This window comes from Syngnathus leptorhynchus, chromosome 3, assembly GCF_054491065.1.
Source record: "Syngnathus leptorhynchus isolate UIUO chromosome 3, UIUO_Slep, whole genome shotgun sequence".
Taxonomy (NCBI): domain Eukaryota; kingdom Metazoa; phylum Chordata; class Actinopteri; order Syngnathiformes; family Syngnathidae; genus Syngnathus; species Syngnathus leptorhynchus.
Window position 1 is genome coordinate 6,551,638 of NC_141197.1, and position 14,021 is coordinate 6,565,658.

The 14,021-nt window shown below is 39.2% G+C and overlaps 1 protein-coding gene across 1 annotated transcript in view; it reads left to right on the plus strand.

The window, feature by feature from the left end:
* Window positions 1-14,021, plus strand: part of igdcc3 (immunoglobulin superfamily, DCC subclass, member 3) — a 50,886-nt gene that overhangs the window by 22,162 nt on the left and 14,703 nt on the right. The window contains exons 3-6 of the mRNA XM_085907769.1: window positions 7,423-7,567; window positions 8,358-8,488; window positions 8,774-8,911; window positions 11,455-11,613. Coding sequence (XP_085763895.1) covers window positions 7,423-7,567; window positions 8,358-8,488; window positions 8,774-8,911; window positions 11,455-11,613 — 573 coding nt within the window. The remainder of the gene's footprint in view (window positions 1-7,422; window positions 7,568-8,357; window positions 8,489-8,773; window positions 8,912-11,454; window positions 11,614-14,021) is intronic.

Here is a 14,021-nt window from a genome sequence, read left to right on the forward strand (position 1 = left end):
CTTCCGCTACGAAAAGAAAATTGTGCAGTGTAATTTTTGAATCTGGCGCATCATCATGGCCAGCATATATGTGATTTTCCTCATGCAAACCCGTATTTAATTTGCAGAGGCCATTTTACTGCGTTCAAACGGGCATTCTAAAGGTGAAGGTATATCGGTTGATAAACACTCCCAGATTATTGCATCGCTTACAGCTGTCCCACACACGGCATGACGGTAGATCATCAAAAAGAAAAAGCAATCGTCTCCAGCAAATGATATTGCTGCCTGTAGGTTCGGAATATGAAAGAGTGTGACCTTGCTCATCTGCTGTCAGCAGCAGATAGTTTGGACTTCTCTAACAGGTCTGCTATAATTAATGTGGTTCAACCGGGTGCCTCCACAGCAAGGCATATTTCCAGAATGAGACATCAAATGTCATTTTTGCATTTCCAGAAAGCGCAGGAACGATAAGCTCTGTATACCTTTCACATAAACACACAGAACAAAAAGGTGTCCTGCAGACTTGTTTGTCGTTATCATCTAACAGCAGGTTGTACTTTGCATGTTCATTTGTCAAGGTAACTTAGGAGAGCGACCATCCGCTATGATGGATAGTGACATCATATCAGAGGGTGCCAATTAAGTCTTTCAGATTCATCCGTCAGATGGACACAGGGGCTTTTTATGCAGCCTTCACGATTTTTGGAATATATCTATCCCTACCTAACATTCATTTGTCGCATGATTTCCACTGTTCGTTAAGACTATTAGTTTAATCACACGTTTAGTATTTGGATTCCTTATTAAACATTGCACAATATTACTATTTTTATACTACTATTGTCAAGGAGATCTCACCATTTTAGCCACTTCAGGTTGGTCATTAAATTGGAAAAAATAAGAGATTGACCAATAGCCTAGACTCATAGAATAAATGTCAAGTTGTCCAAATTCGGACAGAAAAAAAATTCCAACTGACAGTGACACTAAAAGAACTCAATCTGTTATCGCTGCTGACAATAAATGAGCACAAAAATTATTATGTTATTTATATATTTATATTATATATATATTTATATATTTAAGATTTGGTATGATCCAATGATCCAATTTTTCTTTTTTTAATCCTCCTTACCTTGTCTGGCATTCTAACGGACAGCGAAAGAATTTCATTGTACAAAGAAAAGTGCTTTCCTTTTGTACACATGACAATAAACGTTTTGAATCTTGAATCTTGAAAAAAGGTCAGAGCAAGTTTCATGTTCAGAAAAACAAGGGTCAAGCTTTCATTGACTTGTTTAGTGAAATAAAGGAAAAAAGGTTAAACATTTTTTGACTGATAACTCTGCTCCCACCCCTTTCACGTCCTGCAGAGAGCCTAATAGCATCCATCCATCTTACTATATTTAACTTTGTGCACAAGCTCCACTGTATTGATCGACACACCAGAATAAAAATAGTCACACCAGTGGGAAGCCAAATGCAAACAAGTGAGTGACACATCCAGAAAAGCCAATTACAGTACGAGTAGGCATTTCGTCATTTGCCAGGAAAATTGAATAAGAAAATGTATCCTTTTTGGTAATGAGTGGAGGAATCCAAATACATTGTCAGCCTGTGACATGTGCAGCATAGGAAGAAAGTTGTGAAAAGTCAGATTGTTAACTCAAAATGACAGAATGGGTATGTGACATTCACTCTGTATTAGCTTCCTCATGCTGTTAGCTGTGTCAGACATGGTTTGCATGATTGCATTGACTGATTCTCGCTAGAATTGCATATCCTCGCAGCCTTGTCTGCCAACTCATAACCCATAGCTGAATCATAGACGTGATACATTTATGTTGCATTCCGCTTTTGGGTGCATTGCTGTGACGTTTGACACGTACAGTACATATATAGTCCATGAAGCAATGACACACACCCAACTGAGCTTCTATAGAGTGCTGGCAGGCTAAGTTGTGATTAATATCACAGCTTTGCAATGAAATAGGCAATGCACATAAATGTGTGTGTGTGTGTGTGTGTATGTGTTTATCACTAAAAACTAACTAACCTAACTAAATATGGCACCTGATATTCTTTTTGCAATACAGGTACCGTCTCTGGAGAATAATGATATGGTATATCATTAAATGTGGAGATGATTGTGTATCACACAAAGAAAGCCCACACGTGCAGCTCTTTCAGTCATAGGTGATAAGCATCACGCATCAGGAAGCAGCAGATTGATCAGCCAGGCTCAAATGCTGAAAAGGTAGAGCGCAAAGAAGCTAGAGGGGCACAGAGACAATAAAATATCACATCTGCATTAAAATGCCACCTCTGCCATAGATGCTGCTATTTCGGTGACACCTATTTAAAAGCAGTTCAAGTGTGAGCTTCCTGCATCAGAGGGACACAGTGAAATATTTGCGTTATTTATGGTTTCATCTCTAGTTTACTGTCTTACCAAGGTAAGAGGCAGGGGTGTGGAGCAATCAACCCTGATAGTGAAACAACATGCACTTAATGATATCACAAGCTTGAATGGACTCGTGGGGGTGGGGTATGCAAACCGTTGAAATGATGGTGATGGTGTTGGCGGGGGGGGGGATGTCAACGTTAGCTTGGGTGAGGACATTATAACATTCAATAATTGGGACGGGATTTATGTTAGTGCTTCAGGTAGGGATCAGTGCTGCATTGTATTCAACGTCAACATGAAGTGTGCAGCATTCACATGTGATCACAGCTTTTAAATCTATATTTATATATTCAAACTCTATAACTGCTCTCCACGCATATATGTATTGATAAAAAAATTGACTTGTCACACATTGATTAAAAACATTTTAGGATTACAAGTGAGGATGTGTGGTAAAGCTTACTGCTTTGAATGAGTCTTGCTGCTTATTGCTTTTATTCTCACGTCCCTTTTCTTAAACACGTTGGAGTAAATGTCAGAAATAAGACCAAAAAGCCCCAAAAGACCACCATGCATGTTCAGTTAATCCTTCACCACTGACTGAACTGTGCCCTTATGAGCTATGTTCAGACTCACTCAATAAAGATAATTTGATGCTCAGGTAGGTTGCCTTCTTGTGTGGTATGCTGACAACTCATGTGCCAGCGGCTCAGGATTTAGCTCGTATTTTGAATCCAACAGAATCTGATTTTTCCATCGTTGGCGTTTGTGTACAAAATAAATCGGACACTTTCATAAGAATAGTGTTAGTACACTATTAGAATAGTGTCTGTGTAATCACCTTGGCTCTCAAATCCAATAATCACTTCCAGACTAAGTATACCTACACTTGGAATTATATATTCATTAGTGTGAAGGCGATTATTCTACACCATTCACTTTATTCTTCCGCTTCTTTTATTCTCCTCACTTGTTTGTCCTTCTACTACTTCCACATAATTCATCCGATTCACTCCATTCTACTTTTGACGTATTCCAAATATTCACGCGAAAGGTGATTGCATTTTTTTTATTCCAAAAATATTCAGTTTTTGCAAAATTCACAAATTTCCGGCAAAACTTTCCCCATTCATTCTTAATGGCACATTCACATTTCACATTTAAGGTGTTCCAATTTGAAATTCACATCATTTAGCACATTCAATACACATTGGGGAAGATTTTTGACATTCCCAAATTGCCAAATTCATCAAGTTCACGTTTTCACGTTTGAATTTTTCGTAAAATTTCACAAAATTTCGTTTTTCACTACATTTTTCAACCCATTCTAACTTTAAACTGTTAATCTTTTGCCTACCTACTTCCCACTTACCAAAAATTAATACATTTTTAATTTGGAAATTCATGCAAAATTTTCCAAAATGTTGTTTTTTCCCTTCTAATTTCTACATTTTTTTGACCAATTAAACCCGTTCCAACTTTCAAATGTTCATCTTTTGCCTACCTATTCCACATTTTCTCACTTATCAAAAATTTAAAATTTTCAATTTTGAAATTCATGCCAAATTTTCCAAAATGTTGTTTTTCCCTTCTAATTTCTAAATTTTTCAACAAATTCAACCCGTTACACCTTTAAACATCATTCTATAGCATTCCCCAAATATTTATTCGGCTTCCTTGCCTTCACATGCAATTTCTCCAGGAACTGCATTTTCTAGTTATTTATACTATTTCCTTATGATCATTATCATTGATACCAATTTAATTCTATTGTTTTTAAGATGTTGCGATCAGCATTTTATTCCATACTTTGAAGCGCTTTCATTTGTTGCCTTGAGATTTGCATGAAGCTCATCACACAAACACCCAAATATTCTAAACACCACTCAGAAAGATGCAAAGCAGAGAACAATATATGTGCTTTAAGTTGCAGATGCTTCACTCTGGCTCAGTTTACATGTAACCTTATTGTGCTTATTCTATTAGGTTTCTGACTCGTGTGTCAATAGTGGCAGGGGCTGGGCTCATGTTTTATGGATGATGGGATGAGGTCCGGTAATGTCAGCAAGATCAACACGGCAAATTGTTAAACGCAAGCATTTGTCGTCTTATTATTTAGTCTTTTCTTTCACGTGAGCAAAGACTCTACGGTCTGTACGAGTGCTTGTTTTTGTGTCTTTAAGTTGAGGAGCTATTTGTCACCCAGAGTTTCTCATTTGTGTGAATTGTGTTCGGAAAGATTTTTGCGAGGCCCACACCTAACCTCTGCAACATCATTAGCAGCAGTAATGCCTTTGGGGCTTTAATTCAATGCTGCAGTGCACTTGCGCTCGAAAACAATTCAGTATATTACACACTGAATTGGCTTTTGCTCACATTCACACATTGGAAATAAAAAACATGTATATTCAAGTCTAAGGGTTGCATTGATTTCACAACATTAATAAAGTGAAATTGCAGTAATAACAATGGCCCTACTTTTGTTCTGGGTGCAAGTCTAGCGCAAAGCACAGTCAAACTGTGCACATGGGAGGAGTTTTAATTCTTTCTGTATTTTGCTCGACTTGATAGAGTTTCGCACCTTTGTTTGTTGTGGTGGAATGAACGTAGACTTTTCACAGCCAATTTCTGCGGTGTCCTTTATTTGCATCAAAATCAGGGCGGTCGAAACGCAATTCTCATAAGTAAACAGATTGACACATAGACCTCTTGGCGCTTTGCAAGGAGAGAAGACAAATGCCCCCAACCCAGTTTATGGTTGCTTGAAGGTGTTATTGGTTCTTGATGAAGGTAATTGCCCCCTATTGTGACCATTTACCTTAAGGGGGACAAAGCCCATAGAGGCATTCGCGATTAGTTATTTTTTTATTTGCATATTCAAGCCGGACCCTAAAGCAGAAGGTCACGGGAGCAGACAAGAGACTCGAGTGAGAGGACAGAGGCGCACGGACGCGAGGTCATGAGACATCAGAATGAGCAGGAATACCCTCTTTTTTCATACCAAGATGCCTGTGTCATGTGGAGTCATTTCCTATCACCACCCAGCTTTGCCCGGAGGCCGGTCTGGACGGGCGCAGGGACGGACCCACGACTTTGGAAATACACAACAGGAGCGGATCAGAAACGTCTAGTGTGGCATAGCTTGTCTACCAAATTCCCAAACATGCCAAACTAAACCATTGAGGATGTGCCATGAGTGAATGAGTGAAACTACTAACACTGAAAAATGAAAAAGCAAAAAGACCAAAAACACATAATGAAATGTATTGACAACATCCATTGTAATGAGAAGAAAAAAGACACAATAAAGGTACATAAGCAATATAAGACACAATGCATAAATACTCTTGACAGTCTACAGAACGCACATCGGAACAGGTTGTCATTCTAAAGAAACCCTTCTATCGCAGCATACTGCTTTCCAATTGACCCTCTTGTGAATAATAAATTAATGCAAGCTAAGGTTGAAATACCAGTAAGTCTAGAAATAATAGGGCATCTTCCTTTGTTGAATATTAACTGTGTTCGGCTAAGTACACTCTCGTCCAAGTTAATTAAGTTTGACATTAAATGAATTCTCGTGGGTTGGAGAAGGAGAGAACATTGTGGATGACGAGGACCTCTCCCTAATTGAGTTTGTGTTTGAATCCTTTGTTGTTGATATGTGACGTGCAGCTGAAGTGAACTCTGTATGTGGATATTGATGCATATGTCATCCTAGTCAATGTTTGCATGATTTTTTTTTTTTTTAAATCAACCTGACCTTCATACAAAATAATAACATATATCAGGAAATCCATATGTCTTTCACGAATGTAAGCAGAGATCACCTTCAGCAACTGGACAGTGTGGCTTGTCTACAATTAGAGTCGATGTTTAATTATTGTGTTGTATGTGTGTCTGTGTATATCTCACCGACGTTTTAAAAGTATATTCTCTCATGCCAAGCCTTTAGCTTTTAGTGAGGGGCTACACCTTGTGGTTGTATGCACTTCATAAAGGCCACACTGCTTTGAAGCAGTGGTAAAGAATAATTGGGCTTTTGTTTGGCTCCCAGGCTCCCCCTAGAATAGTTGGTTCCAATGGGTTTTCCTCCACTGTAGGATATATACTGTATATCTTATAAAGCATAATTCTCTCTTGTTCTTCTGAACATTCCTGGAAAAGGATGTCTTTGCTCCGAGTATTTTCTGTCAAATGCATAAACACTGTGCACACAGTGGACATTTAGGTTAAATATTAGCTTCATGTTAATTAATAATTCCCTCAAATGTTAATCTTTGTTGAATATTAAATATCTAATGGAATTCAGACTCTAAAAACAGTAACCAACAGTCAAAAGTTAAACAATGTGCGCGCAAAACACCAACCTTACTGGAGAAGTGAAAATGTATTAGCATTTCTTGATGGAAACACCAAACGCAGGTGCTAGGAATGGTTGTTCAGCACAAATTGATTCATAGCCATTATCAGTTGAAAATGTATTTTGTATAAAATTGATTGAGTGGGTGTCTTGAGGGTACAAAGACACAGACCACTGACCAGACGTTGAAAAGATGAAAAGGATGTGGTCCATCAGCATTCTCATTAATGCATGCAGAATGGGTCACATAATACCAAACTAACGACAACACCAAAAACCTGGTTTCTCAACCTAATGTTCTTTTCCCTCCACCCAGGCGCTTACCTTCGTTCCACGTCACAACAGCGTCAAATTCAAATCCGCTCATTAGGGTTTTGCAACAAATGGGACACATGACCAAATTAAAGCTTAGCCCTCAAAACCTAGACCTTAAAAACGCCATATAACATTCATTTTCAAATTGAAGGCTTGTTTGGATGTCCGAGTGAACCGATTTTGAAGCATGTGTCAATTTAAGATCAAAACAACACATAAGAAACGTATATGTATTTGACCTTTATATGTACGTACATAGCTCTGTGCCTGACCTTTGTTTTTTTCCCTCCGTGTGTTAACAAACGAGTGACTAAATATCCTGTAACCATCTCTTCTCTTCTTCCTTTTTCCATAGCCATGGCCGACTTCCATGTCCAACCAGAGCCAGTGCATGCTGAGGAGTCTGGTGTGGCCAGATTCCAGTGCCAAATCCATGGCCTGCCAGAGCCTCTTATCAGCTGGGAAAAAGACGGGCGCCCTGTTGACACCAAGGACAAGAGGTCTGAATAGCAATATGTCATGACACATTAGTTATGATGTCCCTTTGTTACTTTCAAGTATACCAAAGTAATAAAAACATGATGATGTCACATATTATCAGTCACTCGGGCCTCCCATTGTCTCCAAGAGGCATTCCCAGGCCAACTGTGAGTCATGGTCGTAGTCCCTACTGTATAAGGTCTGAGGCTGCCTCTTCCCTCTGGGTTGGACTCGCCTTCAAGACCTCACCGGGGAAATGTCCAGGATTCATTCATAACAGATACTGGCAACAACTCAAGTGGCTCCTGCTAACTTGGAGGAATAAGTGTCTCAACTTTGAGTCCCTCCCAGATGGTGAAGAGCCTCACCTTACAATACCTGTGTGTGTGTGTGTGTGTGGGGGGGGGGGGGTCTACTGCTTAACAGCATTCTTTGAGTCACTACCTAGAGCTCATTACTCTTATGTGCTCATAGGAGAGAATGGGAACGTAAGTGGGCTAGATAAATCGAGAGCTTGGCTGCTTGCCTGAACTCTCTTCACCACCACGGTCCAATGGTGTGACGCCAATCCTCCTGTCAATCTCCATCTTAATGCCTGTGTGAAAGAGACACTTAAGCTTTCCACATGATGAAGAACCTAAAAGCCCTAGTACATAAACAGTGAAGATCACACCATTTGCAAACAGCAGAAAATAATAAGACCCGAGGCCACTAAGTTAACAAAGACACTTTAGATAATGTGACTGTATAGATCCATAAAAATGCCAAATCTATTGTGAGTAATAATTTGCACCTTCGTTTTTCTTGTAGGTACACTCTCCTGCCTACAGGTGTTCTCCAGATTACAGGAGTACATGAGGAGGACAGTGGCAAATTTTGCTGTGTGGCTCATAACAGTGCAGGAGTGAAACACAGTGCTGAGGCCCTTCTTTCCGTTTCAGGTTGTTTCACAACTTTAACAGCAGCATACAATGAGCATTTTCATATTCTCCCTGTGGGACAAACTATTGACTCTCTTTACTGTATAATCATGCCTTCTTAGTCCTAATTCCTTGTTGTACTTGTCACCATTACAGTATAGTTACCAAGATTTTCCAAAGCTATTGTTTATCTGTCAGATCCAAGAGATAGAGTATATTGTTCTGAGGAACTGTAGAGAAATCCAATTAAAGGATACCATCCATCATTCCCTTTCCTATCTTAAATATCCACCCTTCTTTTTCCAGGCTCCCAGTCATCTGTTTACAAAGAACCAATGATCCTAGTTGGTCCAGAAAATCTCACCCTTACTGTTCACCAAACGGCCATTTTGGAGTGTGTCGCCACTGGATACCCTCGCCCCATTGTGTCTTGGAGCAGGCTCGGTAATGAAAAGACAAGATTAAATCAGAGCTGTCTATTTTTTTTATTCCATTATTTTATTTGTATGTTTTTTTTTTATGTTATTCTCTATGTCACTGAAGTGCAGACTATCAAATTGCCCAGTCATGCACGCTATATCAGCGTGGGTGATGCGTCTACATTGGTATTCTCACAACCACTCCGCTTTGATTCGTCATGGGTTGTCTTTTAATACATGCGGTATTGTTTCAGCCTAACCTGTTGTGTACTATATGTGATGCAATGGGAAAACATGTGATTTAAGGGCTGTATATAGTAAACATTGTGTTGTTGATAAGTACATGGTTCATCTCCTCATGAAGCTCGCAGGAAACAGAGGAGATCCTGGAGACTAATTGTGTTGAAAAGCTGAGACACATGCAATTAGCTTCCCCCTCCCTTTGGTGCTCATTGTAATTCTTGACTATTACTCCAATCTGTCCTGATCAATATGACATCTGTTTACCTTACCTATTATCAAAACTGACTCGTTGCTCCAAATATAAACTGGAGCCCCTCCCATCAACAGTTGAAGAATAATCACATTGACGCTTCAATCTTACACTACATGTGAGGATTTGTACCGATTAAATTACTTCAAAGAGGCTGGGATAAAATGAATAATGAAGCTAATAGTTTCACAATGCTCATTGCTTAATGCTGGAGTTTTTTTCTTCCTATTCATTGAGCTGCGCCACACCCTGTGAGCTCCAGCTTTCTCTTTTCTGACACTAAGTGAATTAGTTCCTGGCTGAATAAGAAGTTTTGCCGTAATAGGGGCAGAAAGAATAAATGCACTATTGTTTAGACAAAGCTGGATTGACATTTGCGGTCCAGTGGGTAATTGCGGGGAGTTAATTATGACAGAATCCTACAATAAACACACTATAATGCCAGGCACTGCAGGGCTTGCCCCAGCATTGTTCAAGCTAGCTGCTATTTATATCATAATCATTTTATTTAGCTCCAATTTGAGCATTGTCGGACCTCTCAAAATACAAAGATGTTATAATTTTTCATCAATAATGAAGATCATCAACATCTTTATTTCATTATTCTACTAATGCTTAAAGTTTGGTCAGTCAGTTGGTTGGTATTGTAAGGTTTACATTTATTTTAACTATCAGTATGTCCTTTTTCTATGTATATGGGCCACAGGTGAGCTGTTCATCTGACTACGGGCCAGTCACCTGAAGTGCACTTGTAGGCCAACAAAAATTCACACATGCACAGCTATGATCAATTTAGAGACTTTCAACCTAGCAATTTGGAGTCTTCTGTCCAAAGGCAACCCGTGCGAGCACAGTGGGAAAAGGCAAAGTCCACACAATAGGGCTTGGATCACAATTTGAAACCCAGGACATCTTGACTGCGAGGCAGACGTGCTCACCACTGGACCCATCATGCTGCCCACTTATTTTCTGACATAACCTTACATTACAAGATAACAAAGTTCCTGTGTGACCTCTCTCTGAAATGAGCCACAAGTTTGAATGTCAGTCAGACAGTTCAATAGCCTTTTTACACATTTGTATGCGGACTTTACAGGCTGCAGAATCTCAATCTGAAAAGGGATTAAAAGATCCCCTTTGACTTTGCCCCATTGCTAATATCAGAGACAGGCACAAGTCATTGTTGGAGTGAGGACTGCAGATAGGGAGCAGACAAAAGTGATTGCTTATCATGTAGGTACAGCAAGAGCGGAGGTCTATTTGAAGCAAAGATATGAGAGTAGAAATTGAAGTTGGAGGTGACATCACTGTAGCTAAAATCTGTATGTCTACATCACTTATTAACTGTAGCTCTTTGGTTGTTGCAAATAAAAAGGTTGAACACCTCAATTAATTTGGAGATACATGAAAGAAGGAGCTTAAATGTGAACTAACTAAAAAGCATTTGAAAAGTGTTTTCTTCTTACAGCTCTTGACTCTTTTTAGTCTATCCAATACTAAGAATTCATAGAATGTGAATGTTTGATTATCATCTCTATCTCAGCGACCTACACATCTAAACATCACCTGTATGTTCTCAACTACTGTAAATTCAAAGAAAAAAAAAAGCATTGTAGGCAATAGCAGTTGAATTAAATAAGACAAGTTGTTGAAGATTTGTCATAGCATAATAAGTGAAGGGCATTCCGCGAGTGCAGCATTCGTTAAGGTATAAACATTTAGAGAATCTAAAATGTAGAAACTTGTTGAAAATTGTATTTTGACTGCCCATGTTAAATTGAAATAAACAACCCAAGATCATTCTGATTTGACTGAGATATTGTATGTAATCTAGATCTATTCTGAAATTCTATTTGCCTAGCTTCATAAATATTGAAATATATTATCATAAAGAAAATGAACACCTAAGGTTGATGACACAGCAGTATAACCCATGCTGATTAAAATAAAGCACTGTTGGCAAAGGTCATTTATGGAACACCTTGTTCTGTAGTACTGTAGTACTTGTCTTCTATACTGATATTTGCATTCAAGTCTTCTCAAATATCTGCTTACTTTCCTTTTCTCTTTTTAAGATGGACGTCCCATCGGTGTGGAGGGTATCCAAGTACTTGGCACCGGAAACTTGATGATTTCTGATGTTGGCGTGCAGCACTCAGGAGTTTATGTGTGTGCTGCTAACAAACCCGGGACCCGTGTGCGTAGGACTGCTCAGGGCCGTCTAGTGGTTCAAGGTGAGTCCTGGTTGAAAGGAATGTCACATTCTCAAAATTCATTCGTTAGTATCTGCATGCTCTTGTCTGAGACATATATAACACTTGCAGTATGATTATACTTGACAGTATTCTTTATGGGGAGATGAATCACTATCCATTCCTTACCCCAATAAAAAGCTTATTTTGCCAGACGAAGAAATAAACACATAAGCACAATAAAGTGCTGGAGTAATTTACTCTTAAAGTAAGTGGAATGAGGAAAAGACACGTACGATGGACAGAGTCAGAAGACAATAAAGCCAAGAGTGTATGGAACCAAGGCAACCAAGAGCTTCAGCTTTTATTGGTATCTGGATCATTTGGAGAAGTGTGAGACGCAAACTGTTTGCAGTTGACTTGCTATACTGTTGATTAATCCAGGACACACAATAATCCTGTGATTATTTCTTTTCTCAACTCGTCATCCACATGTGATGGCGCAAGTTGACATGTTGACAAGGTGAGAGATAAGTGTGGTTTTGACCACTAAGATGAGGACAGATGCGTGCATCCTTGTGCATGGCATGTCCCCAAGCAGGAAACATCTTTCATTCACTCTGTTCTTACATTGATTAAACAGGACCACACTTTGCTTTAGTAGTATTGATCCAGGTCAATACTTCATTTTATCTTCCTGTCAAGTCAAGTTATCCTTACAGGGGGGGAAACAGATGTTAATTATGTGCCACTGTCTGTGTTTTTGGTATTGATTTCTGTTACAAAAAGATGGATTGTGAAGTCTGAATATATGAGCATGAGGAGTATGGTTTTAGAATAGAGATTGGCAACCTTAAATACTCAAAAAGCCATTTGGACTGCACACAAGTCAAGACATCCTTTTGATATTAAAAGTGGGGATAACACTGAATATACCTTTTTTTTAATCCATATGTTCAACAATGAGTTGTATTTATGATATCAATGAACTCTCACCTTGTAGCGGGTGCATAAGGATAAACAAGCACACAGTCAGCAAGTGAAGCGACAAGGAAGCGCAGAGGGGGATTCATCATCATAACAGTCATGAGGCAACAGAAAGTCAATGCTGCCGCTGTCTTCACTCCTTTGACGTACACATTTTTGTCACATGTTGCTCTTTTCCGCTAAAAACAAACACAAACTATCGCCAATGCCTCCTCTTTGTCCGCCATGTTTGTTTACTCTGAAGTCACATTTAATCACATGAAGTTTTGCAGGTTTTCTTGTCTCTCCTGGCAATATTCAATTCATGTGTGATGTGTTGACTTTGCACACCGCACATGTTCATTCAAAACTTGTGATTTGTAATTGTTATGTGTGGAGTCTCGTGTTTTGGAAGTCTGACATTTTTTTGGGGAATGTGCATATTTTCGGACAATTACAGCTTATGCATCGCAGTCGGTGTGGATTGCAGTCCATACGAATTCCGCATCGGAACAGCGTTAGTCTATCACTTTTGATTTAGGTTTTGCTTAGAAAGTCTGGCAAGCGGCTCCATATAACTGTGATTGTATGCGCGAGCACATCAAAACGACAGCTTGCTTGTTTATTTGTGCTGCTAAGTCACATGGCAGATGGCCCAACACAATAGGGGAGTGGGGATGGAGGGGAAAGGGAGGGGTGAGGTTAAGGAGCAAACTGTGCCTGCTCGCCGCTGAGAGACAAGTAGCAACTTTGGCAACCTGGCTGTCGCTTGTTTGACAAAATAGCAGTGGCATATACAAGAACAAAACTGAAACTACGCTATCATTTTTCTAGTATCGATCCGGTATTGATAATGATTGAGCTCAACATTGATTGGACTGATCTGCCAATAAATACACCATTAAAATACTGGCCTTACATGGAAGACTAAGAAGACCCATGTAATGTTATGCTTCCAGTTCCCCTGAGCAAAATCACAACACAAAGTCAGTGTAATGGCACAACTGTGAGTCAATTTCATTTGTTTGGCACCAGTTGACAAAATGTTTGTTTGATGGGGTGACTCACCTGGTCTGTGGCACAAGGAAGATTGAGGACTGCTGATCCATCCCCCCCAAAATAAAAGAAAATAAATCGTATTCACCATTTCTGTCACAAAAGTCTGGCATTTCAACAGGGGTTGTTAAATACTTTATATGCACCATAGTATGACCTATCCTCTTTAGCATTGCAGGTGAGCCAAAGCCTTTCCACCAGTCAGTATCAAGGCACACAAACAACCATTCACACTCATATTCACTTTTAAAGTATAACATTTAGTGTTGGGACTGTGCAAGGTGCATGGGGGTTTTGGGAGGAATATTTAAAATCCATATAGGATTAATACAAGTATTGCACAATGTCATTTAGAAGTTGTACATAGTAGATTATGTGACCAAACAAATAAGCTCTTCCAGTAAATTTATGAGGGTAATTATAAATTG